The 27,037-nt window shown below is 36.2% G+C and overlaps 3 protein-coding genes across 5 annotated transcripts; all 3 read left to right on the top strand.

Annotated features, from left to right (window-relative positions):
* The first annotated feature begins 2,343 nt into the window (after nucleotides 1–2,343).
* Nucleotides 2,344–6,470, top strand: LOC129894095 (calcium sensing receptor, chloroplastic). Its single transcript, XM_055969615.1, has 6 exons — nucleotides 2,344–2,862; nucleotides 3,402–3,647; nucleotides 3,980–4,172; nucleotides 5,008–5,149; nucleotides 5,877–6,008; nucleotides 6,133–6,470. The coding sequence occupies exons 1-6, from the start codon at nucleotides 2,620–2,622 to the stop codon at nucleotides 6,359–6,361; spliced, it is 1,185 nt and encodes a 394-aa protein (XP_055825590.1). The 5' UTR covers nucleotides 2,344–2,619; the 3' UTR covers nucleotides 6,362–6,470.
* Nucleotides 6,471–8,394: 1,924 nt separating this feature from the next.
* LOC129894094 (hexanoyl-CoA synthase) lies at nucleotides 8,395–22,605 on the top strand. 3 transcript variants are annotated; one of them, XM_055969612.1, is made up of 14 exons: nucleotides 8,395–8,835; nucleotides 9,464–9,593; nucleotides 9,719–9,969; nucleotides 12,111–12,315; nucleotides 14,567–14,607; nucleotides 14,683–14,808; nucleotides 18,389–18,465; nucleotides 18,905–19,125; nucleotides 19,626–19,720; nucleotides 19,978–20,194; nucleotides 21,344–21,469; nucleotides 21,556–21,654; nucleotides 21,973–22,185; nucleotides 22,263–22,605. In XM_055969612.1, the coding sequence occupies exons 1-14, from the start codon at nucleotides 8,576–8,578 to the stop codon at nucleotides 22,365–22,367; spliced, it is 2,166 nt and encodes a 721-aa protein (XP_055825587.1). In that variant the 5' UTR covers nucleotides 8,395–8,575; the 3' UTR covers nucleotides 22,368–22,605. The 3 variants fall into 3 exon arrangements, with proteins under 3 accessions (XP_055825587.1, XP_055825588.1, XP_055825589.1); XM_055969613.1 differs by having other exon boundaries at nucleotides 8,396–8,835; nucleotides 18,392–18,465; XM_055969614.1 differs by having other exon boundaries at nucleotides 8,591–8,680.
* Nucleotides 22,606–23,072: 467 nt separating this feature from the next.
* LOC129895792 (protein CHAPERONE-LIKE PROTEIN OF POR1, chloroplastic) lies at nucleotides 23,073–26,631 on the top strand. Its single transcript, XM_055971560.1, has 5 exons — nucleotides 23,073–23,340; nucleotides 23,456–23,541; nucleotides 24,138–24,520; nucleotides 26,150–26,226; nucleotides 26,360–26,631. The coding sequence occupies exons 1-5, from the start codon at nucleotides 23,282–23,284 to the stop codon at nucleotides 26,508–26,510; spliced, it is 756 nt and encodes a 251-aa protein (XP_055827535.1). The 5' UTR covers nucleotides 23,073–23,281; the 3' UTR covers nucleotides 26,511–26,631.
* The last annotated feature ends 406 nt before the right edge of the window (nucleotides 26,632–27,037 follow it).

The following is a 27,037-nucleotide window of genomic DNA, read 5'->3' as shown; positions in this document are numbered from 1 at the left end:
TAATAGCACACTAATAGTAATTAATTACAACATTGTAAAATAGCATAATGTAATAAACAATATACAATTATCATAAAAATGTGACCTTGATTATTATTTTTTTTCTTCAAATACATAAACGTAAAAACACAATAATTTGAAGTACATGATAACATATTAAAAAAAAACATGAAATTAAACATCAATTAAGATCCTTAAAAAAATCTTTAACCTCCAAATGAGTAATATCATTGAGGTCATTAAAATCATCATCCCTTAAGGCCAGATTTGTTTCAATATTATCATTATTCAAATGCCTTGCATCAACATTATTTTCGAACGCCAAATGTGACTCTATCCGAGCATTAGAAGAAGAGGCACCACCTCTATTTGCCTTTCTTTTAAAAGAATTTTGATAAAGTCTTACAAAATGCTCAGGCGTCCGACATTCATTTTTCCAGTGGCCTTTCATGCCACAACGATGACAGTTACTTTTTGAAGGGCCATTTTGAGAACTGATATTATTCTCCCTTTTATGTTGACCACCACCACGACGATTATTATATCGTCCTCTGCCATTGCCACGCCCACGCACATTATTGTGACCTTGATATTTATTATGTCTTCTTTCAGACTGGCCATGTGCTTTTACCATATTTGTCTCCGGTAACGGAGCAGTTCCAGTGGGACGGACTTCATGATTTTTCATTAAAAGGGCATTATGTTGTTCAGCCACCAGAAGGCATGAAATCAATTCAGAGTATTTTTTAAAATCCTTTTCACGGTATTGCTGCTGTAATATTACATTAGAGGCATGAAAAGTAGTTAGTGTCTTTTCTAACATGTCCTCATCATTTATATTTTCCCCACATAATTTTAATTGGGAAGTTATTCTAAATACAACAGAATTATACTCAATTACGGTTTTAAAATCTTGAAACCGTAAGTGCATCCACTCATAACGAGCCCTTGGCAATACCGTTGCCCTGAGGTGGTCATACCTCCCTTTTAAGTCTTTCCACAATTCAAGTGGATCTTTCACTGTCAAGTATTCCATTTTTAGGCTTTCATCTAGATGATGACGAAGGAAAATCATAGCCTTTGCTTTATCCTGACTTGATGGTGTATTTCCTTCAATTATAGCATCACCAAGACCCTTAGCGGTAAGGTGAATTTCAACATCAAGTACCCATGACAAATAATTTTTATCAGAAATATCAAGTGCCACAAATTCCAATTTTGACAAGTTTGACATGATGAAAATTAATTTGAAAGTAATAAAGATAACTTAAAAATTAAATTTCTTTAGTAGATATACCTGATATAGAAGTTAATTTTCTGAAAAATTAGAGTTTCGTGCTGATAACGTGTTATAAATTAACTAACTTAATAATTTTATAAAGGAGGAAGAGTAAGAAAATATAGAGAGAGTAGTAGAAATTTTTCTTTCTCTGTGTATATTTCACTGCCAAAAACACAGACTATTTATAGGCAGGAAAAGTTTAGAAAGGAAGGAAAAAATAATGGGCAAATTGCCCACTTAAGTGGGCCCCACACAACACTTGCAAGTGGACATCCAATTCATTGTCCATCTTGCATTTTAACACATAGAACGTTTTGTTTTAATTTATGTTTTCTTGTTCAAGTGAAAAAGGAAAAAAAGCTTATGTAAAAAGAAGATGTAAATTTTCAAACAGCTCTCCTATTTCTCCGAAACTTTTATCATAATTCCTTTTCCACCAAACATCAATGAAAATTGAAAAAGTATGGATGGCTGAATATGTTGTAGATCATTTTGCAGTGGATAAAATCGCCAAAAAGAAGTAAACTTTACTGAGTGGATAAAGGTCTTGCAAAGCATGTATTGGCAGCAAACTCAGGATTCATCATTATGTTATGCTATACATACTGCTTGAAGTCATGTTTCCTGTACTTTGGCATTTTCCCTGAGGATTTTGAAACAGTGTGCTCAATAGTAGCAGGATTTTTCCCACTATTTGTGATTAAAGTTATCGAAAACAGTTTTTCTACTCCCTTAATGGAATCACACGGGTTATGTTGTTATTGTTGTATTTGTTGTTAAATAGTTGAACTAACAAGAATGTTAGAAGAAGGAAAAAACAGGTAAAAGGAATGAAAGGTCTCAATTCTCATATGTCCTATTTCTATCTGTTTTAGACTTTATGGACAAAATTAGTTGGTGCTTGTTGTGGTTGGAAGATGATAGATATCTCATACAATTAATCTAGATGGGCGAAAATTTATCGATATATCATCATTAAAAGAAACAAAAAGTATTGTACTACTAATCTCACGACCCAGTACTACTACTGTCTGCTAATGAACAAATTGCAGAAGGATGCGGTACACAATAGGGAAGCGATGGGCTCCACGTTTTTTCATCTTATAAGCCACGTGTCATCATCCTTATGGCTTCTTCAGAATTTTGTAATACCGCGTCGGATAATAAGGACCAAAGAAGACTCGAATCAAATTCATCCGTTGAGTTGTTTCTCAATTTCTCATCACACATTGCCCATCATCTATGATAGTTGTGACAATTAGTACGACAAACTCCATTAATTCATCATAATCAACTTCCAGCAGAGAGACAGACAGTGGCAAAGAGGCTGAAAAGTGATGGCACTTAGAGCTTCAGCCACCGCTAAATCACCTCTTCCACCGCCCCCTTCTTCTTCTTCATCACCACCTAAAGTCTTTAGTCTTCCTAAACTCTCTCAAAAACCTGAATTCACTTCAAAATCTGTGTCAGTGTCATTCTCTACATCCACTGCTCTTTTCCTCTTTCCCCTTTTCACTGCCACTCATGAAGCCAGAGCAATCAACTTACCCAAGGAAGATATCGTCTCTTCTCTTAATCAGGTACCCATTACGAGTTTCCCCCTATTTTAATTTTTCACCACTTTTTCTTGGGTTTTTAGTAAAACCCATTCTTCAAATATGATTTTTAACTTTGTTAACCCTGATAGTCTTGTTAGATTAAAGTTGGTACCTTTTTGACAATTTCTTACTTGGGCGATTGTGGATTCTACATCATATGTAGTACTCACTCCTTTTCATTTTATTTGTAAGGTTTTAATGTGCACAGAGTTTAAGAATGTAAAGAAAATGTTTGAATCTTATGGTAAAGATACGTGGAATATACCAAAATGCTCTTTAATCTTTGTGGTCTTCCAAATATCAAAATGTTCTTTAATGTTGTGTAACATGTCACATGAAAAGTTGCTAAAAAAGCAAAGAGGCATTCTTTTGACATGGACTAAAAAGGAATGTAAGACAAATAAATTGAAATGGAGGGAGTAGTTGTTACAGTTCCACAAAGTTCTGTGTTGTGTTTGTGAAAAAAACTTGTTTCTTGACATTTGGTACTTAGCAATTTATTGGAAGCTTCATCTTTCCAGGTAGAATCTGCTGTTAATCAAGCTCAAGAGGTTGGTTCGAACATCTTTGATACTGCAAGCCGAGTGATTGGAACCGTGATTGAATTTGTGAAGCCCGGGATTGATGCAGCACTGCCTTTAGTAAAGCAGGCAGGAGAGGAAGTTTTGAAGAATGCTTCTCCTGTCATATCTGATGCCACTAGGAAAGCCCAAGAGGCAATGCAGAGCGCTGGCATGGACTCTCAGCCAGTGATGACTGCAGCTAAGGTTGGGCTATATAAAAGTTCTCATTTGACAGGCTTTAAGTCAGATTCATCTGTGCAATGTGAATAACTTGCCAGCTATCCATTACTCGCTTTTTGACCAGCGAAATTTACTTATAAGAAACAACATGGATGTAATTCATGTGTGAGGAAAAAGGATCTTCGTTGATATAGCTACTAGCACTAGATATAGAACAAAACAGTCTTCAACGTTTCATTCTTCTTTATACCATTTGTGGTCATGATATGATGTTCTTGGACTTTTCCATGTCGTTGTATTTTGAGTTTCGCCTTTCTTTACTCAACTTTACGAGATAAATGATTGTTTGGTTGCAGACAGTAGTTGATGCAGCTCAACAGACATCCAAGGTGATTGAAGGGGCCAAACCAATCGCCTCATCCACAGTTGAAACCATTTCATCAACTGATCCAGCTGTTATTGCAGTGGCTGGTGGCACATTATTCCTGGCATATCTTCTACTTCCCCCTGTCTTCTCCGCTCTCTCTTTCAGCTTTCGTGGTTACAAGGGTAATTGAATGGGTTTTCTGACTTCTGTTTATTTCCCTTAATTTTGTTGCTTTAGACCATTGAGATATACAGTGTAAACCATTCCCTCTAACAAAGGTGTACAAATGTAAACCAAAAAACTAACTTTTAACCATAATTTTATAGCATTGAAATGTAGATGTAGTAACCAGGAGGAATCTCCTAAAGCGCATAAAAATAGTGCTCCTAATAGTTCTAAGAATAATATATATTAGATTATGAAACTTCTCAACAAACTCGGTCACAAGATCCAATACCTGCTAGCAGATGAGAAATGCAACTGCTCATTTGTCTTCTACATAGTCAATTCTATGAAGGGTACAAATGGAAAAACTATGTATATCATGTAGTTATTGGTCATGCATTTAAAAACCTATTTGCTTTAGAATGTCCGTAAATTCCTTTCTCCCAGAATGGGGCAATAATTCATTAGACTGAGAGGGCAGTATGCAAGTACTAATAGCTTTTAAATATTCAATGACCTGAAGGCACTAATAATGCTTGTTTCCTGCATTTCTTTAATGGTAGCGCAGCTGGCGCTACTCAAGTGATCGCCTTCTCAAATAAACTAAGATCACTTTTTCTCACAAGCTTCTTCCATAAGCCTCCCCCTCCCCGTAAGATAATCAGATTGGCTGGGTAGGTTGGTTCATTCAGTTATCTTGAGTGACTAAAATCATTATCATACTTGAAATTGTGTTGACTATTTGTTTTAATAGCATTATCTTGACGCCAATTTCCTTGTTTGTAGATTTATTACCCATTTTATTTTTCCTGTTAATTTTGGGAATTAAGAAATTTGGAATGCAATTTCCAGGTGAACTAACTCCTGCTCAAACACTGGACAATATGTGTTCTAAGAATTATGTCTTGATTGATATTAGAACAGAGAAGGACAAGGATAAGGCTGGAATTCCCCGTCTTCCATCTAGTGCTAAAAACAAGATGATTCAAATCCCGTAAGTTGGGTTTCTTCAAGTTTATATTCTTGCTTAGTAGATTTGCTATCCTCTAAAAAAGGTAAAAAAAATAAAAAAAATAATGAATGGTGTTCTATCATTACACGCATCATGTTGTATTTCAACTGCCTCTAATGTTTCAAATTGCTCTATCTCGGAAACAAGCTTGTCGAGATAAATACATTAGAGCATTAGAGTGACATGCATAAAGACTAACATAAGTCTATTTTGTTACTTGTCTGAAGGGTTAATAAGGTTCTCTTTAATTTCTTGAGTAATTCTCGGTCAGAAACATCATTGTTTTTTGTTTGGGCAAAGTGTGCATGGTTCTTGATTGAGGCTGAACCAAACATTTCCTTTTTTATATATTTGTATCTTTTTCATTTTCTCTTTCCTCGCTACATTCTCCTTTACCAATTGGGGTTTGGGGGGGTTGGCAGAATAAGATTAGCATGGACTTCACGATAATAATGGAGAATAACAGCTTTACATATTCAGAGCTCCAATGTGCTTTAAGTTCAAGTTTGACAAAAAAAATGTAGTAGTACCTGGAGATAAATTGACTTTTTATACTAGTGAGAAGTTGACCTGGTTCAGGATACTTGCTTTCATCTTATTCTTTTTTGTACACGAAATCATTTAACTCTGAACTTCCTAGGGCAGATATGGAAAAAGATCTACATATGTATGTTTACACTTGTGCATATGTTTTCCTGGTATATTTCAGTTTGGAAGATTTACCGAGTAAGGTAAGGAATCTTATGAGAAATTCGAAGAAAGTGGAAGCTGAAATAGTGGCTCTGAAGATATCATTCCTCAAGAAAGTCAACAAGGGGTCTAACATTGTGATAATGGACTCGTGAGTTTCTCTAATTTTCTTATAATCTACTCGAACATTTCACTTAATTCCCTTCTGGTCTTATAGTCTATGTGCACCTTTGTATAATTTTAGTCATCAATGATATTCTCTTAAAACTTTTCAGGTACTCGGATTCAGCTAAAACAGTTGCTAAATCGCTGACGAGCTTTGGCTTCAAGAACTGCTGGATCATGACTGATGGCTTCTCCGGAGGTAGGGGGTGGTTGCAGAGTCGGCTGGGAACAGATTCGTACAACTTTTCTTTTGCAGAAATTTTATCACCATCAAGAGTCATTCCAGGAGCAGGTAGACGTTTTGGTACAACAGGCACTGTCAAATTGCTTTCAGATTGACAAATCTCCCTTGTAATGGACCAACAAATTGGCCATAGTATAGTTGAATTCTTAAAGATAACCTTCTGTAATTCTTTGATCAGTTCTTATGACCTATCTTCTTGCCTAAGTTCTTTACTTTGTTTTGGCATGTCACTACATGCTTTCAAATTCTATTTGTACATCCAACATAAAAAAGTTCAGCCATATGACACATAGAACAAGGTTTGACTCCTCACAGAAACAACTCAGGATCGGTATTCAAGCAGTCGGTTCCTGGCCCTTCTCTTTCTTGCCATGTGCCAATGTTAAACAAAATGCAGTATTTTGCTCCCTGCATTTTCAATGATACTACAATTCAATGTAACTACATTCCACCAGCGGTAGTCTACACCATGAAATAGATAATCTACGTCAACTCTATACTGAAGATAAAGGAAGACAAATATGTCAGTTTTATGCAGAATGCCTCTCAAATTGAGAGTCTAATAACGTGTCAGTTTTTTGTTAAATGCCTCCCACATTGAGTCTTGCAATTAAAGGAATCAGATGGACTCTATGAAACAAAACAATTCAGAGAAAACTCTAATACCATGTCACTTTTCTCTATGAATGTCGTCTCTCAAATTGAGAGACTTGCAATTAAATCGAAAATATTTTGATTTACATGCATGAAGATTTGACATCCCTATCCGTAAAGATTTAACTATTATATTCCTCCAAATATATTATTCCTACCTGTTATATTACAATGTTTTTTATCTTTGATTTCTATCTAATCTCTGTAATTAAACCGGTACATATAACACTATATAATTACATAAGTATACATAATTATTCTCTATCAGTTCATGATATGTGAGTTGTTCATCATGCTAATAAAATACACAGTTACTGTCCTTTCTCTAACAATCTGACAGGGATCTAGATGGGAATCTAAGGGTTTAATTGGGATCTAATTGTAAATATCAGAACTACAATTCTGACTCAAATAACAGAAACAGGACTTGTGGGTCTAAAAAACTAATCTCCTACATTTAACTACCACTACCAGTTTTGTACAACTCCTTCAATACCTGGTATCACCACTGCTAGCTAAGCTCTGAATTTTAATAAGAAGCATTCTATTCCCCGTACTAGTTTATGCATCATCCTCGAATTTCAATAGTTAAACAATTTGTTATTTCATCATAATCTTATATGTCTTTTGAATTATTAATTATTATCACTTATAATATTTTTTACTCTTTTTCATTTCAATTTGTTTGTTTTATTTTTCCTTTTAATCGACTTCAAAATAAATAACTTTTTTTTGGACAACTCTATCATTTTTACTTTCCACGTGACATGTTTTAAAAAAATGAATACTTTTGAAATCTGTGATCTAGAACACCCATTAACCATTTGTGTAACTATGGATCATTTCATTTTTAAAGTTGAATCTCAAATCTATTTTTCATCTCCATTTTCATAAATTTCAAATAAAAGACTATTATTTACTTTTAAAAAATATAACCAAACACAATCATAATTTTTAAATAACGTAAAAAATATTTTAAATTTATAATCAAATGTATAATTAAAAAAAATATTTTTTAGTCATAGTACATGGTAACAATTAAGGGGTTGCTGATTAGAGTTACACAGATATTAGTAATATTGAGATTAGTTATGAGGAAAGCTATATTATTTTATGGAGATATTAGTCATCATGTACACCCTTCGCCCTATTTTATATAAGTTAGTTTGACTTGATATGAAATTTTTTTAAAAAAAGAAACACTTTTTAAATTTGTGATCTAAGATAAGTGATAAATATTTGTATGGATTATTCTAATTTAAAAGGAAATTGAGTCATATAAACGGGGGCAAATGAAGTATTAGTTATTCTATCTTATATTCTACGTAAAATAATAGATAGATTCACTCAAACTTTTATATATATATTAATTGTACGAATTTTTAAATTATCAATCAAACATCATATTAATTCTATACCTAAGTAATTTATTTTCATTATCAAAGATTGTATTAGTTATAAAGGATTTAAAAGTTGTATAAATCTTCTCGAAACCAGCCATCAACCGACCCCTACAGTCCAATCCAACAGTTAATTTCATGCCACTAAACTACACGATTCGGTACACAAGCAAATTCACGTGTAGTGTCGTGACAACTGAGAAGAAACGCTAAAACTGAGCCATCTTTTTTCTGAATCTGTCATTTTCGATTGCCATGGCACGTCATCAACCTCTGCGCTCTGTCACCGTCGAGGACATCCAGGCGCTGCAGGGAATCTCCTCCGACGCCGCCGCCCAACTCCACCGAAAGCTCACCGAGGTAATTGCTAATTACGGGGCTGACGCTACCAAGACATGGCAGCACATTTCCCAATACCTTCTTACTCCGGACCTTCCCTTCGCCTTCCATCAGATGATGTACTATGGCTGTTACTTTGACTATGGACCTGACCCCCCTGCTTGGTTGCCCGACCCGTTAGTATTCTTCAATTGCCCAATTTGTTCAATATTACTAATACTTTGTGTTTCAATTTACGTATTTTAGTTACTATTTGGAGAGAAAGGATATCTTTTGAATGACTGATTTTTTCAAATACTTTTTAAATGTTTTGAGTTTTTATTCCACGGATCCGTCAACGTCAACATGTATAGGGTGACTTAGGACAAAGGGAAGAATTACCTAGTATTTTTTGTCTCTACATTGAAATTTGAACTTGACCCCTTGGCTCTCAATCACTTTATTGATTATTGGGCCACAACTCAGGTGCATTGACGTACTACTTTTTAGGTAGTTTCTAGATATATAATTTTTTTGTTTCCAAAAAATTGAAGATACTATATCTGAATTAGAATTAGTTAGTTTGACCCTCGTATTCCAAATCATAATCGAAAAGGAGGGAATATTAGTTAAAGATAGTTACAGAATTTCATGAAGTAAGGTGAACAGTTGATAAATGTTCTTTAACTGCGAAGAGATTGTATTTTGATTTGGATATGAGTAGTGTATTATGAACTTCAAGTTAATTTTGTTTGTGGGGAGTTGCTGAATGGTTGTGTTAAGTTGTCCAATATTTGAGCTTATGATGTGTTGCGCCTGGCACAGGGAAGCTGCTAAGTTGACTAACATTGGTAAGTTATTGGAGCGGCGAGGAAAGGAGTTACTGGGGTCAAGTTATAAAGATCCAATTTCAAGTTTCTCTGATTTTCAAGAATTTACAGTCTCAAACTTGGAGGTACTTTTATGTTTTGCCTGCATTATTTGCAGCTTAAATTTCTTGTTTGTGAATGAGTAAATATTGATAGTGTCCTTTTTTTTCCGTCTTACTGGAAACTTTTCCGTTTTAAAATATCTTTGTAGATGTACTGGAAGATTGTATTTGAGGAAATGAATATTTCTTTCTCTGTTAGTCCTGAATGTATTTTGCGTGAAACTCTATTGCACCCTGGTGGTCAATGGCTTCCTGGAGCATGTTTGAATCCTGCCAAGAATTGCTTGAGGTTGAATGCAAAGAGGAGTTCAAGTGACGTAGTTGTGATAACTCGTGATGAAGGAGATGATGAGGCACCTGTTACCAAATTGACTCTTGAGGAACTAAGATCAGCAGTATGGTACAATGGCTTTTGTTACTGTTACAAATTGAGTTGTAGTATGTATATTGATTTGTTTTTCAAGTCAGAATACTTGCGATGTGATTGGGATACCTGTAAATATTCCATTGAGTCTTCCTGCTGCGTGGCCTAAAATATATCATTATGTGCATCATAAAATGTTGGTCCTTTGATAAGTCGTACGTACCACAAAATGTGCTGACAATTATTACTTCATGGTGACTCAGCTCTGGTCATGACTCATATCTGAAAAAATGTTAAGATGTACTCTATCAACAAGATCCAGTGGCAAAAGCACTCCACTTTGAACAAGGAGGTTGGATCTTCAAGTCACCAAAGGAGTATAGTGGGAAAAGGCCACCATGGCTTCTGCCTAGGCAGGAGGCTTGTATGGGGGCTGGGAGGAGGGGATTAGGAGTTTATGTATATTAAATAAATGTACTCTCTCAACAATTCCAGTGTGAACCATCCCCATTCCATGTGATACATGGGGAAATATGATTTGCTAGTAATATAGGAAATATTGTGCACAAAGAAACATAAAAAAAAGGGTGAGTGGTGCATCTTGGATATTACCTCTTACTAAGTCAAGGAGGCGGTGAAAACCAAATGATGAATGCTGTTAATTGATGAAAGGAGAGAAATTCACCCCAGGTATTCACTAAGATGTCCAGATCTTCTACTAGCATCTGAATGTTTATTTCATATATTCCCTGGTCTGCTTGTGAAATGGACTGGAACGAAAACCTGGAAAATTAAGCAAGGATTGCTGTGAGATGGTGTTGAAGACATATAAAAGAATGTGTTATGTCACTTGAAAACAAGAGAATACACTTATTAACCAATTTATTTGACTTCTAACAAAGTTCACACACCCATTGGCATGGCTTATGTATGAGCATCAAGTCAGTGAATCTTTTGCACATGCCAGCAGTACAATCAAATCACATCTTATTAAAGTAGGTGATGACTGGAGGATAAGGCTTTAGAGAGGTAACTGGGTAGACTGGCTGCCAACCAGGAACTCCGGGTGCATGGCCTAATAATGCCTCTGCTCTGTTAAATTCTACAATGAATTACTATTGAATGGGGTGACTAGGATTTCCTTTCTATAAATTCTACAATGAATTACTATTGAATGGGGTGACTAGGATTTCCTTTCTACATCAAACAAACCCCGAGTCAACTGTTGCAAATGTTTTTCTATTTCCTTTATTCCTCATGAAAGGCACTTTTGATCATATGTTCTGCACATTGCATTAGCTAGAGAATTGTGGCCTTAAACATGTTATATTTGTATCCACTGTGTTATGCCTTCTAAAACAGTAAAAAACTTTAGAGCAGTCAAACTCTGACATGAAAGTTTGTTGGGAAGAATGCGATGCTGATTTGATATATACTCCATGTTTGTTGTGAAGAAAGAAGAGAATTTCGAGTATTTTGAGGTTGAGCAATCTGATTTTTCCCAGAATGGATAAATCCTACCTTCAATAATATGAAACCTATGTAGTAGCAACTTTCTTTTTCTCAAAAATGAAAAATTACTTAGCACCTTAAGGATAAAATCAGAGAAAGTTGCTTGAGATGGCTTGATCATGTTCTGCATCAAACTAACATATGCATTGGTTCGTAGGTGTGAAACTATGGTGAGTGAAGGTGTTAAATGGTATGAGGTACACCTAAAATCATATGGAAGGAAATTGTCTCGCAAAGACATAATTTCTTGGAATTAGTGCGGAATTATCTAAAGATAGGACAAAATGGAAGAAAAAGATTCATATAGGTGATATCTACTAGTTGAGAATAAGTTTTATTCTTGTTAGCACGTTGATCTGAACCTATTGCTTTTCTAGAAGTATTTTGACCTTACTATAGATTTATATGCCAGTAAAAATATAGAGAACTTCTAATAATATTGTAATTACTATCACTATTATTCATGTATATTTAACTTGTCTTTTTACTTCTATTTTTATTTGGTATATGATGATAATATGAGTTGAACTTAAATGGACAAACATGGTCAGAGAGGATTCATATAACTAACCCCAACTTATTTGGGACTGAGATGTAATTGTTATTTGTTTGTTCTGTTGTTATGAGTTATGAATACTAATTGTAAAAGCCTTTTTATATCACAGGAGAGTGGCATATTCCATTGATACACTGGGATTGGAAAAAGGATCTGCAGTTGCCATAGATATGCCAATGGATGTCAATTCCGTAGTGATCTACTTGGCCATTGTTATTGCGGGTTATGTGGTTGTCTCAATTGCTGACAGTTTTGCTCCAACTGAAATTGCGACGAGGCTCATGATATCAAAAGCAAAGGCTATTTTCACTCAGGTTGATTTCATTTCTCCTTCTGTGGAAGTAAACAAAATTATGTGCCTGAATACTGTTTTTCGATTCCAAGTATAGCCCGCACTACTTTTCCGACGTATATAACAGCGTCTTCATGTAGGAAAGTATATAAAACTGGCTAGATCAAAACTGTTTGGTGATATCTTAGGCAACCTAGCTATTGCAGTAGGGTTGTGGATGGAGAAGAAGAGAAGCTCAAGTTGACATATTGTAAACAAAAACTATTGGATAGGAAGATTAAAAGTTATGCAAGCCATTTGGTAACTAAAACTAGTTGAGTTCCCTTTCCATGCTTGGACCATACCAGCACCCACTGCCACCTAACAGAAAAGGAAGAACCAAGTAGTTGTTTTAATATTACTACTTGACACAGAGGTTCTTACAGTTAAATTTGATTCATGGATAATGCTAATAAAGATGTATGGAATCTTTTATTAACTTCATATTAAATTAAACGTGATAAGATCAAGAGATTCTATCTTTAGTTATCTGCAGAACAGCTCTTCGAAAGTTATTACTAAGTTGACTAAGTGGCAAAAAAACAACCAATTTTGGTTCCTTTCTGAATAATTAATTGGGGATAAATGCATTACATATGAGAATGCTAAATTGTTTGTCACTTTGAGAAAGTTGGAGAGGGTGGTGGAGATAGGGTGGGGAGAGGAGTGTCAATTTCAGAGAATTAGCTCGGATTCATGCCGGGGCAGTGGACTACTGAAGCAATCCATCTTATGCGGAGACTAGTGGAGACATTGACGATGATGTCACGCATCGCATTGGGGCAGCTTGGACGAAATGAAGGCTTGCCTCTGGAGTCATGTGTGATAAGAAGGTACCACCTAAACTTTAAGGTAAGTTCTATAGAATGCTGGTTAGGCCGTCGTTGTTATATGGTGTTGAGTGTTGGCCAGTCAAGAACTATCATGTTCAGAAAATGCATGTTGCGGAGATGAGGATGTTGAGATGGATGTGTGGACATATTAGGAGTGATAAGATTAGGAACGAGGTTATTCGGGAGAAGGTGAGAGTGGCCTCTGTGGCAGACAAGATGAGAGAAGCGAGACTGAGATGGTTTGGGCATGTGTAGAGGAGGTGTATCGATGCCCCAATTAGGAGGTGCGAACAGTTGGATTTGGGGGCTATGCGGAGGGGTAGGGGTAGACTGAAAAAATATTGGGGAGAGGTGGTTAGACAGGATATGGCACAACTTCATATCACCGAGGACATGACCTTAGATAGAAAGGAGTAGAGGTCGCGTATTAGGGTAGAAGGCTAATAAGGGTAGAAGGCTAGCAAGGGTAGAATGTTGTCTTGCTCTGTGAAAATTTAGGGTTGGTCTTAGGTCTAGGCGTGCCAGTATAGTTGTGTTGTTATTGCTCTTTGATTATCACTTTATTTTGCTATTGGTATTGTTCTTGTCTTGTAGAATTTGTATCGCTTCTCGTTTTAGTCGATATGATATATATATATATATATTGTTGTTCTCTTATCTGACTTCTTTTTTTTGATTTTACTGAGCTGAGGGTCTTTCGGAAACAACCGTCCTACCTTGGTAAGAGTCAGGTCTGCGTACACTTTACTCTCCCCAGACCCCACGTTGTGGGATTTCATTGGGTCGTTGTTGTTGTTGTATATATTGTTGTTCTCTCTTTCTTGGGACTGATACTTTTGAGCCGAGGGTCTTTCGGAAAAAACCTCTCTGTCTCCATGAGGTAGTGGTAAGGTCTGCGTACCCTCTACCTTCCCTAAACCCCACTTGTGAGATTTCACTGGGTATGTTGTTGTTGTTTGAGAAAGTTGGAGATGAATTACCAAGTATAGCTCGTAACAATCAATCTTGGATGCATTGTTTAGAATGAAAAGGTAACCTGAGTAACCTATCCTTCTTGGGGTGTCAGCTTTGTAGATCTGAACTACTGGGATTCTCATAGAGAACCTGTAGTTAATGGTTGATTCCTCTTTCAAGAGTTCCCAGTGAAAACATATGCAGATTAAATTCATATGCTATGGCGAAAATGGAGAATTGAATTAATGCCATGGTACTTCATTTGGGAAAAAGAATATTGTGGCTAATGCTCATATGCTCCATGACTCCACCCCATGACCATATCTCCTTCAGAGATTATTTGAATTCATCTTGAAGGCTGTTCTTATCCTTTGAAATTCTGATTCTTTATGTTTGATCTCTCTCTCATTCATGGGCTAAAACTCTTTTGGTTGACTATATTCCTAGGATTTCATTAGCCGTGGTGGCAAAAAACTTCCATTGTACAGGTGATATCCTAGCCCTGTGTCATTTTGTTTTATTTTATTTGTTTCACCCTCCTAACATAAATTTCTAACCTGCAGTAAAGTGATTGATTCTCAATCACCAATGGCGATTGTAATTCCCAATAGAAGCTCCACTTTGAACATAAAATTGCGTGATGGTGACATTTCATGGCATGACTTCCTAGAAAGAGTAGACAAATCTAAGTAAGCACTCCTCTTTCTGACGCCATTTCATGGCTTTAATTCCCTCCTTTTGATAGCTAAAGTTGGAGTTTGCTTCACTAATGATTTACTTCTATCTAGCTATTCTATGCTGACACAAAAAATGAGCAAGAACTAGATGATCTGGTAGAGTCCACTTCTGTCATCCTTTAGAGAGACAATTGTAAGAGTTTTAGTGTACAACTACATTGAAATTCATCATTCTTTAGATTCATGCTGTTAGCCTGTTAACAACGACTGTTTCTTGAACATGCACATGTACCTGCAGTATGGACTTCATGGAACTTGCTGCTATAATTTCACTCTCACTCATTTTTCTGCTGGCTTATCATGGAGAGACAATGTAATGCGACTCAGGGGCTTATGTTACACATAATCTTGTTTTGAGTTGGTGTCTGTTAACACACGTAGAACCATTCATCTCATCGGGCTGTGAGCTTAAGTACCAGTTTATCATGATTTATAGACATTTTTACCAATTAGGCACTGATTTAAGTAATAATAGTAGTAGTAGCAGTGGTGGTATTAGTAAATAGCAAAGTATATAATAGAAGAAACGTTACTTGGATTTTGAAATGACCTTTGATCTTTATTTTGAGTTTAATTTTTGGAGGGTCACCTTGATTGCTAAAGGGTGAAAGTTCATACCTTATCTTTTCATAGACTTCTGCTGCTGTCTCTTATGATCCTCTCCTGTATAACTTTTCCATTTGATTTCGGAACACCATCTTTTCTATTGACTCTGTTGTCTTGTGTGATGCCAGTCTAATGAATTGCAATTTTCTTTAGATCTTGCCATTCATAGGATCTATATATTGGCACTAACTATGTGTATACTTTGGAATACCATCAATCATTTTGCTGAAACTTAGAAGCCTCTAGTTTGATTTGCATTACTTCCTCTCAGTTTTGTGCCATCAAGAATTATGCATAATGCTTGAAATGCAATTTTTCTTCTTGCATTACTTATTTTCTTTCGGATATTTTTATCAGTGCATAAATCGTATAGTATCTACTTAAATATAAATACTTTATAATGGCCAACCACTGTTGGGAAGTATTACATGGAAAGTTGGGAAGGTGCTCTTGCACAAGATTAGTTCTTCCAGAAACATCACAGATCGGGGGAAGTATGTAAATTCTTTGAAATTTGAATCTATCTTACGATGAAGTAGTTAGTGATGAAGCAAGGAAGTTATATCTACATGATGTTAATTTCTAGAAGATAGCTCTATACCTCTTGGAAGTCTTGCTCTCTTGCTAGACAAGGAATGAGTTTGAGAATGTCTGAACACATTTATAGTCTTCAAGAAGCTAGAATGAGAGTGAAATTCTTGGTTGAAAAGCTTAAAATTGTTTCATGCTAATAAAGGACAAGGATGATAATCCGGTTATAATGCATGATGTTCTTCGAGATCTAGTCATATATATTTACATCCAGAGACTACATTTTTGTGATAAACCATGAGTTAATATCTATAACAGTGGCCAAGATTTTTTTTTTTGATAAAGTAATAAATTTCATTAAAGGAAAGGACAAAAGTGTGCCGGTATACAAGAAGTATTATGAGGATTTCATCATGAATTGACAAGTTTTACACTGGTTGCCCGCCTACCACAAACCTCCTACTTTATTCGGGCTTGGTCCTGAAAATGTAAGCAAGCTCACACATGCAGAGGTTCCCGTATACAAGAAGTATACCAAAAAATAGAAAACCTTAAAAAAAGAAGACATGGTTTGCTACAAATGACACCCAATCATCTATACTATAGGTTCCTCATGGGTGCACCAAAAGGAAATAAGAGAAAAGAGGTTATTCCTCAAATGTACAAACATCTTTCTCTACTGTCTTAAAAGCTCTCCTATAAGCTCTTCATACGGCCAAAAAAGTGCCAGAGGAGCAACAATCAACATCTCATACTCTGCATCTTCTCTTAAGTCTTCTAAAATCCCAGGTAAACATTGTTTCTTTCATGGTGCCCAACATCACCCGCTCAAGTCTGAACATCTCAGAATTTCCCACCATAAACATGATGCTATCCAACAATATAAAAGGAGGCGATTCACATCTTCCTCTGATTTTTACACATGAAGCACCAACACAACTAATGTTCCCCTTCAAGTTTTCCGCTGTCAGGATCACCCCCCTCACAGCTAGCCAAGTGAACCGACAAATCTTTCTCAGTATCCATACCGAAATATGTGGAAAAGACTCCTCTAATAAAAAAATTCCCGTAGAAGTACTTGATAGAATATATGCCATCCCTTCCACCCCCACCTCCCTTTTTTTTCCTTTCATATGTCATGTATATCCATTTTTTTTTGAATGGTGAAGCAATTCGACCAAGTTTTGAAATCTTCAACCTCCAGACTTGCAAGTTTATCCTAAAACTCAAATTCCAATGCACTTCTCCCCATGTACTTTGGATCTTGCATCTTCTTTGGCAAGAATTTCTACCTAACAGTGTTTTACAAATCTTTCAATTCTTAGATTAAAAAGTAAATAATAGATACTAGAAATAGATAGTCAGTAATCCTTATAAGTCCTTACATATAAAGCAAATGCATATCCAAATCACAAACGGAGCAAAATCCTATTCTTCAACAAGATCCTCAAACTCCTGAAGTGCCATCAACAAGGGTTCTACTTGGTCCTCATCTTCATCATCGGAGGCCTCATCAACAAGGGTTCTACTTGAACTTGAACTTGAACCTGTAGCTACTCTTTCCTTTTTCCTGAAAATACTCCCCCTAAAACCATAAATATTCTCCTCAACATCACTTGCCATAGCAACATCACCTCACCATAAGTTAGATCTTCTCCTTCGTATACTTCATTACTTCATCAACGCATTGCTCCAAGGCATTAAGGTGACAGGCTGTCGTTTTGCACTTCGTCGATTTTAATAACACTGCTATATAAATTAGGAAATGTGATTCTCAATGTTGTTATCGCACACATATGTGCATTTTTAGTCCATCCCCTTCCAGAGCTTGGGACTAAGGCATAGGTGTTCTTGAACTTTCAAATGACTTGTAGATCGTCAGAAATCACTACAGAGCCATCAGCAGCAATACACCAAAATAGCTTCACTCCACTCTGAACCTGCAATTTTACAATGGCTGCAGATATAAAATAAATAAAAAATCTATCCCAGCTTTACTATCATGGATAACAAAGGCCAAGAAGACATCCAGCTTCACTACTTACTAAGGCAACCAGTACAGTTCCAGCTTTACTATCATAGATAACAAAGGCCAAGCCTGTCAAAAGAAAAGTATACTGCTTAGTACCTGCTTGGCTTTATTACAGATTCTAAATGTTGATGCTTATGCCAAGAGGACTTCCGAATTGGGAAGCATTATGATAGTCCTTTACTCGAATTGAGGTTTTGCTTACATACCTATTCTTCCTCAATCGTGGTAATAGGATCTTTTACCATCTAAGCCGCTACCTTGACTCATGTTCTAAATCATTAACTATGATTTTCTCATTTTACATTTAGCTAAAAATAACTCTGGCACTGGAATAAAAAGTTGTTGATCTCTCTCTTTAAATAGCAGGGAAATTGAGTATATTGGGGTGGAACTACCTGTTGAAGCATTCACAAATATCCTTTTCTCTTCTGGCACGACAGGTATTTTGATATCCATTGCAAGTATTCTGTCTTGTTCACTTACTCTATGATTTGGTGCCAAAATTTTCTCGATGACCGCTTAAAATTAATTCAAGGTTCCGTAGTGACTTAGTATATGTTCATTCATACCTTAATAAAAAAAAATTGTATACATTCATTCATTTTCTCTCATGGAATGAAGGACCCTTTTACTTATCAGCAATATCTTACCTTTTAAAAGAAAGGGACCCATTCTTTTCCTACCACATTTAAAAGAAGAACATTTCCTGACAATTATGGGGAAAGAGTTCAGTTTTTTTCTATCGTCCTTGTATAATTCATTTTAAGTATCAGTATGAGAATAATATAAAAACTGCTTAGTCGACTTATTCATGAAGGATTAAGAAAAAATTTAGACTAGAACTACTAATATAAGATACTCTCTATAAATGTGTTTTAGGGGAACCAAAAGCGATTCCATGGACTGCGACTACGCCCCTTAGGGCGGCTGCTGATGGATGGTCCCATTTTAACATTGGCAAAGGTGATGTGGTGGCCTGGCCTACTAATCTTGGATGGATGATGGGCCCTTTGCTAATTTACTCTACTCTGCTGAATGGAGCAACCATGGCCTTATACAATGGGTCCCCCCTTGGTTCTGGCTTTGCTAAGTTTGTTCAGGTGTGATGCAATCTAACACTGTAGAACCATTTCAAATACCAAATCAATAGTGGTGGTGATGTTGATGATGACAAACAACTTTGATTTGTAAAACAAAAAATTTATGAATCTGACTAGTTGCATACTTGATTGGTCTTACGTAAAGCAAGGAACTCTCTGAATACCGTTCAATACTTCAAGCTAGATGATTAGGGGATTTGTGCAAATTTGAGGTGCCACACTTTCTGAACCAAGTAGATAGAACAACAAATCTAAGCATTTATGCCACTACAACCTAGGACCAACTCTGTAATTAGTATTAGTATTTTAGACATCATTCTTTTTCCCCCCTAATACTATCAACTATTGAACATAAGATTTCTGAAGGCTAGAGTACCATCCCGAATGACTTCAGATTAAACATTTGGTTCTACTGTGTACAAGCTCACTTCTCTTTACAAATTTTCCATTTATAGATTCTACCAGTTTTTTCCATCTAAAATCCTCAAGAACTTATCTAGGATGCTAAAGTAACTATGCTTGGCGTGGTCCCAAGTATTGTGAGGGCATGGAAATCCACAAATTGCACTGCTGGTCATGATTGGTCATCCATCTGGTAATTCTTCTTAAACATCTTCGAAATAGTTAGAGCTTTACAAACACACTATATTGTTACAGAAAATTAGGTGTTATTTTTGTTTCCTTTTCTTTTCACCCCTAGTCATCCATACAAACACTTTCATTTGGTCTTAAGCGTATCTATTCTTTAGAATTACATTTGACTTCTGTAATCCATATTGAACTTGAAACTTCTCACCCTCCAAAGATATTTCCAAGAATTTTCTAGCTTAATTTAGTTATGTATGATGGCAGTCACTTTGCCTCCACCGGTGAAGCATCTGGTGTGGATGATTCCCTTTGGCTGATGGGAAGAGCTCACTACAAGCCTGTAATAGAGATCTGTGGCGGGACAGAACTTGGTGGTGGATTCATTGCTGGTTCATTGTTGCAACCACAATCTTTATCTGCTTTTAGCACAGCAGCTATGGGTTGTAGTCTATTTATTCTTGGCAAAGATGGGTCCCCGAGAGTAAGTATTTTTTAGCCTTTATCAAACAATAAAGAGTGATTTTCGTATAAAATGATGCAAGAGTTCATGAACACTGATCAGTTAAAAGATGCAAGCACTGTTGGTCTTATGTAGGAGTCCGTTAAACATTCTAATGCATTAGCTCTTGGTAAATTTCAACTATTGCATATACTGCATCTAGGGGTTGCCACTGGTAAAAGTTAAGCTATTTACATTACCGTAACCTCACAGGGGATGGATGAAACTTATGAAATGAAGGTTTGCCACATCAAAAAATCAGTAGTTATCCCTGGAAGGGAGACACACACTCATGAACAATGTGTTGGATGAAAGCTCCTCTTACTATTTGTTGTTAACTCTATACTTCCAATGTTGCTAAGTAGTTGGACATGTTTAGGAGAAATTACTCACGGCCAGGAAATTCTGAATGGAGCAACAAGGAAGTCATCAGCACTAAATATGTTATGGCAGACAAGAAAGCACTGGAAAAATTTCAAATATCTGTGGGGGATAGGAGAAAGATTAGGATTTTATTGAATGTAGAGCTGAAAACAGGTGGAAAATGAGCATCCGGAAAAATTATTCGATTGGGAGATGTATAAAGCTGGTCAACACCTATGGAGAATTAAAAATTGAAGGACTTGGACAGTGGACCCGATTCCTTAATTGAAAAGCAAACAAAAATAGTACTATCTTCTTTGTTAAATCCTGTTAGAACTTCAAGCAGAGTAGAAAATATGAAAAAGGATTGGTCATGGGTAAAATATCATAGGAGAGAGGAAGAGTTACAGGAATTGGGTAGGATTCTATTATGCAAACGGCAGTGAAAGTGATCTGTATTCTCCTTTTTGCTTTGCAAGGGAGAGAGGGGGGATGTATGGTGGTTGAGGGTTGTAAAGAAAGAGAGCTTCCTTTTTATTCATAAGTTGGTGTTGTAAGTACATTTGAGTAGGACAGGTTCAAACTTTACCTAAATGCCGTTTTCTTGGTTTAGTACAGGGTTCTAAGGAACAGGGGATAAGCAGGTCTGCTAATGGCAATTGATGGCTGCTAAATAAAAAGTTGAAACTTTACATTGTAGTTAAATATTTTTAGTGGCCCTTAAAGATATTCAGTACATTCAAAGTAATTCTGTAACTCTAATTGTAGCCATTTAATTTTCCTGGGGTTGGTGAATTGGCCCTCGGTCCCCTTCTATTTGGGGCATCAAGCACATTGCTGAATGCTGACCACTATGGTGTATACTTCAAAGGAATGCCTGTTTGGAATGGAAAGGTTAGCTTGTTATTATTTCTGATTCTACCTTGGTGCTTTATTCTTTTTCCAGATACGTACTTAATGTGTTACTAATTACCTAGCAGGTTCTTAGAAGACATGGAGATGTATTTGAGCGTACTTCTAGAGGTTATTACCGTGCACATGGCCGTGCAGATGACACCATGAATCTGGGGGGTGTAAAGGTCTATCCTTTACCTTGTATTGTTACTTAAAAATCATGAATTTATTAGGGTCTCTTTGGTTTAAGACTTCATTTGGAAAAAAGTTATTACTTGAGACTATTTTGTCAAATTTTCAGTTAAATCAATACTGCTTATCATAACTGACATTAGCTCCATAAATGAAACAGCAACTGTCCCCTTACATCTATTTGTTCTTTGTACCTTAGTATATTTATGAACACAGGTTCTCTCTTCTAGCTTATCAACTGCATTTGTTGCAGACAACTTTATGTATTGTTTTCTCTTACCCGCTACTGAAACTTATGATCCTCTTGCCAGGTAAGTTCAGTGGAGATTGAGAAAATTTGTAATGCAGGTGATGAAAGTATCCTCGAGACAGCAGCTGTTGGGGTGCCACTACCTGGAGGTGGCCCTGATAAGTTAGTTATCGCCGTTGTATTTAAGGATTCCAAGGGGTCAAAGGACAATTTGAATTCATTGAAAGTTTCTCTCAACTCAGCTTTGCAGAAGAAACTGAATCCTCTATTCAAGGTATGCATATAATAGTCAGCTTTGACAATACGAAGTTTGAAAGTTGATGTTTCCTTATCATGTCTAAAATATTGCAGGTTTCACATATAGTAGCCCTCCCTTCCCTTCCAAGAACAACAACAAATAAAGTTATGAGAAGAATTTTGAGACAGCAATTTTCTCAAGTTGGCTCTAAACTATGACCTATGTAGTTCCTGTTCTCAAAAAAGACAAGTCGATCAAAGTAGGAGCGGGAGACATTGTTTATTTACATTTGTTGTAGTATAACTTTTCATTTCCTGTCCTATCTTTCAATAAGTAGTCAGCTGCCGGCGCAACTTCTAATTATAGATTATGATTAGAACTAATGCTATGAGACTAATGACGCATTTAAACAATTATTCAATAATGATGGATTATTCCATCCGATGTGCTGTGTAACTGTGTTTGTGGCTAATCCTGGTTGTTTTGACTATCCTTTCACTAGATTAATTGCATAAAATAGCCGATTTTTTCTAACATTGAGCCTTCAAAGTGAAGTGAGTTATACAAGTGCAATTGTGCAAAAGTTGCCAAAATCTTAAACTAAAAGTAAATGTCTAAATTTAATGATTTTAAGGACAAGTGACAAATCTATTGTGTCAGCGTTTCATATTCATTAAAAAAAAAATGACGAATTTTTATATTAGTCAAATGATATAATGAAGATCACAAAATTTAAAAGTCATCTTCATTTTTCAAAACTTTGTATCTAGTAAACAACCTATGTCACAGAGATTATAATGGAACTAAGCTAATTTTGAGGAGCAAAAGTTGAACACAATATAATGGGACTGAATACGAATTAATCTATAATTCGAGGACCAGAAGTGGAATTAAATTACTTGTAGAATAGGGGTACAATGCGCACCCAGCTGAGCCTAGAGCCTACTAGCTCTTTCTATTTTCACCATATACATAATCGAAAAGCTTAGCAAGAAGTTCCACCTAACCGGAGTAAATCCTCTCGGCCGGCACGGCCTCTATGGAAATTTCTTCTCCACAATAAGCTCGATTTCATTCAGAAATCAGTTCAAAAATCTAGTGTTCTTTTTCTCTTTTGGAGAGGAGAATTTTCATGGCGGCAACTCTCATATTGAGACCTACCCTTTCCTCTGCTTTCCTCGGCCAAAAACTGTAAGTTGTCTTATTATCTGCTTAGAGAAATTGTCTGCGTCGTATTGAACATTTGGGATCTATTAATATGTTGTTGGTATGTTAAAGTTCCTACTATTCGCTAACTTTTGTGCAGTTCGAGTAGAGGAAATTCGAAGAGGTCGGAACCCTCTTGTTTGTTTTCAAGGGGTGCAAAATGTGCGACGGATACGGCTTATGGAGGTGGGTTTTCTAATACTAATTAACACCTATCAAATTGAAAATTCTATGTATTGACGCTACTATGAAAAGGGAACCGCAAGAAGATATAACAGACAACAGTAATTGATGAATTATAGATTAAGAACTTCGTGGCCTGTAAGGATTTTGGGTTAGTGTTGAAATAAGCCTTACAATGTTATAATGATCTTGAGTCTTGGTGCTCAAGAAGTTGATTTGGAACTAAGTAATTAGTAGGGAAACTTTATACTAGAAGAATTTTAGAGATGGCAACTCTGTAAATTTCTCTATTCAAAACTCGTTTGAAAATGGTAGAAGGGATTTAAACAGGAATCCTGAAGCACAGATATCTTCTGAAGGCTTAATCTTTCACTCTGTGCCAAATTAATGAGAAAGACTGTCAACTTTTTTTCACTTAGCCAGCTTCTTTATGTTACCAATGAGTGGTAACAGAGGGAAAACTTGATGTTAAAGTAACTTCTCTTTTGGCATTGGATAAGTTACATGTGTAAGTTTGATCTCTGGTTCTTTTTCGAGTTGTTTGATTAACATTCTAGCATGAAACATCTAGTCTGATGTTCACGATCTGATTTCTGAAGGTAACGTTCCGAAGTTTTCTCGATTGAATGTTTGGGACCCTTACAAACGTCTTGGAATAAGTCGTGATGCCTCTGAGGAAGAAGTTTGGAGTTCGCGCAACTTTTTGTTAAACCAGTATGCCAATCATGAGAGAAGTGCAGAATCAATTGAAGCTGCTTTTGAGAAAATACTAATGAAAAGCTTCATAAATAGAAAGAAGACAAAGATTAACTTGAAAACAAGGCTAAAAAAGCAAGTCGAGGAATCTCCGCCTTGGGTTCAGAACCTCCTCAGCTTTGTGGAACTTCCACCACCTGTAATTATCTTGAGGAGATTATTCCTCTTTGGATTCATGGCATGCTGGAGTGTGATGAACTCTGCTGAAGCTGGCCCTGCATTCCAGGTTTGTTCTGTCTCAATTTTTATCTGTGATAAGACTTCAAAGCTCACTTGCTTTGCCAATATCCATAGGGGGTGGGAGGGCATGTTCTTAAGACCACACTGTGCCCTGCATTGAATATATTTCTTAATCAGTGCAAATTTATTCCGACATAAATCTCATAGTTGGTAAAGCTCTGTACTACTTCTGACACCACTGTCATAAAAAATAAGATCTAGGTGTTTTCGTCCCATTTGTCTAACTCTTGGTGGCAGAGTTACCATGTCTAGTGCTAGTGGGAGGTAGCACAGGTTCCTATGGAATAATCGAGGTGCACGTAAACTTGCTTAGACACCACCATCATAAAAAACAGTTGGGCTTTTGCACTACTTTCTAAAGCATTAATTTTACTCTTAATGTTGTTGTATTGCAAGCGCAACCAAAAAGTAGATAAATATAGAAAATATAAGGAGACTTTACTGATTAAAAAAGGAAAAAAGAAAGATAAGGATACCCAACGCAGTATGTGAACAGAATTCAAAAGTCATCATTCTTCTGTAAATAAAGAATTACTGATTAGTCTGTAAAGAGCAAAGAGCTTATATCTTCTTTATCAAAAAAATTGCAAAATACTTTTTTCTTAATCATGTTCATCTCAATGTTCCTTGCATCCTTGTTGAGCATCTTCATTTGTATTGTGCCGTTTTCAGAGAGAAGAAAGGATGGAGGGGGCTCTGTTAAAGGAAATAAGAATTGGCCTCTTTATAGTACTGTTAACGATGTGGGTTAACATCAGTTAAGTGTATGATTGTAGTCTTGTTTTAGAGTTATGGACAATTATCACCAATTGAGCTGGTTTTTGGGTCAAGTTGGGCCTAATGTTCATTTTCTTGTCAAAGTCAGACCCAGACGTTGGGTCACCCATGTTATGTTACTCTACGCTGTCTAACCCTAGGTGTGCTAAATTCTTACATCAGTAAAGTATATGGATTGTAGTCTTCTTTTGACTAAGCTACCACTAGAGCTAGTTTTTAGGATTCAATTAGGACCAAGATTAATTTTCTGGACAGTTAAAAGTTTCCAAACTCAATTATAGGAAACTTGAGAACCTTTTAAATGATCATGTATTCTGGAACATCTCTCTGAAATCCTCTCTTTCTAGCTCCGGTTTTTACCATAAGAAGGGTCATGGACTATGAGCACCGTGTATTTCCAGGGAAATGGAAAATGTCAGAACAGGTCAGGAAACAAATCAGTATTAAGTAAAAAAGTCCACCTTTCAGACCTCAAATGACTACTAGGCTTTCTCAGTTATCCCTCTAGGGTCTAACTGCCTATACTTGGAAGCACCCACATCAGTGACCGCTAGGTTTTGCTGGTTTAGCTCCATAACAGTATAAAATTCAAAAACTAAAAGTGATGGTTATTCTCCTATGTTTCAGTTGAAAATGCAGACAGTTCAGAGTTTGACCTGCATTTAATAATGCAAGGCTTGTATTGAGCAGCTGTGGATGGTATAGTGGTTTGGCTGCTTTCATTCTGAATCATGTTTTCTGATATTTCTCTGACTTGAAATAATTGGCTCTGACAAGCTTTTTAAAATTTTAAATAAATGTATTCCAGCTTTATTTACAGATAACTTTTTTTATGCAGGTAGCTATATCATTTGGAGCTTGTGTGTACTTCCTCAATGACAAAACAAAGAGCTTAGGTAGAGCTGCTCTTATAGGGTAAGTTGATTGGTTGTCTCAGTTTTGGACAAAAATAAAGATGCTGATTTCTAAATTCCAGTATCATTTTCCAATATTTCACTTTCATCATTGACTTCTTACTATTACTAAGTGTGCACCTTTTATATATCAGGTTTGGAGGCCTTGTGGCTGGTTGGTTCTGTGGTTCACTGTTGGTTCCCATGATTCCTTCGTATCTGCTGCAACCAACATGGAGTCTTGAACTCTTAACGTCTCTCTTCATATATGTTTCCTTGTTTCTGTCCTGTACTTTCCTCAAATGAGACTCTAGAGAACCTTTTTTACTGCAGCATTTTTGACATGTTGCATCTTGCGTAATTCATGGTGTTCCTCAAATACTTTGTACCTTTGAGCTAGTTATATGATGATTAGAAATTGTTATCATGCTAGTAGGAATTAAGATCGATGTTTATTCTCCCTTTACTCTTGAATTTTTCAAATGATGCAAGTGGAAGATACATGTATCTGGGCTCCTTGGTTCTCCTTGCCCAAAGTTGAAGTAAAAACTTAATGGGGGAGAACTGCTCCATTTGCTGCACTTGCTCATCCTATTGGTTTTTTCATCTTCTGTTCTGGCATTTATCTTATCTTTTTCTTTGTTTTGTCTTCTTCCTGGCATTTTTTTGATCTGCAAGATCTAACTTATTGCAATATCAAGAGGGAAGGATGTAAAGGGATTAAAAGGACTTCAAAGGTTCAATTAGATCGCACATTTGTCTGAAATCTCAATGTAGCATGTGCAACAAACTTATGTGGTTCACTTGAAGCATTTGGCCTTCTCATTTAGGAG

The sequence above is a fragment of the Solanum dulcamara genome, chromosome 7 (genome assembly GCF_947179165.1).
Source record: "Solanum dulcamara chromosome 7, daSolDulc1.2, whole genome shotgun sequence".
NCBI classification, from domain to species: domain Eukaryota; kingdom Viridiplantae; phylum Streptophyta; class Magnoliopsida; order Solanales; family Solanaceae; genus Solanum; species Solanum dulcamara.
This window is presented reverse-complemented; position numbering and strand designations above follow the sequence as displayed.

Coding starts and splice junctions, on each gene's coding strand:
- LOC129894095 (XM_055969615.1), top strand. CDS start 2,620: ATGGCACTTAGAGCTTCAGCCACCGCTAAATCACCTCTTCCACCGCCC. Junction 2,863..3,401: donor TCGTCTCTTCTCTTAATCAG/GTACCCATTACG, acceptor TCATCTTTCCAG/GTAGAATCTGCTGTTAATCA. Junction 6,009..6,132: donor AACATTGTGATAATGGACTC/GTGAGTTTCTCT, acceptor AAAACTTTTCAG/GTACTCGGATTCAGCTAAAA.
- LOC129894094 (XM_055969612.1), top strand. CDS start 8,576: ATGGCACGTCATCAACCTCTGCGCTCTGTCACCGTCGAGGACATCCAG. Junction 9,594..9,718: donor TTACAGTCTCAAACTTGGAG/GTACTTTTATGT, acceptor ATATCTTTGTAG/ATGTACTGGAAGATTGTATT. Junction 14,809..18,388: donor GAAAGAGTAGACAAATCTAA/GTAAGCACTCCT, acceptor CTCTTTAAATAG/CAGGGAAATTGAGTATATTG.
- LOC129895792 (XM_055971560.1), top strand. CDS start 23,282: ATGGCGGCAACTCTCATATTGAGACCTACCCTTTCCTCTGCTTTCCTC. Junction 23,542..24,137: donor GACGGATACGGCTTATGGAG/GTGGGTTTTCTA, acceptor TGATTTCTGAAG/GTAACGTTCCGAAGTTTTCT. Junction 26,227..26,359: donor GGTAGAGCTGCTCTTATAGG/GTAAGTTGATTG, acceptor TTTATATATCAG/GTTTGGAGGCCTTGTGGCTG.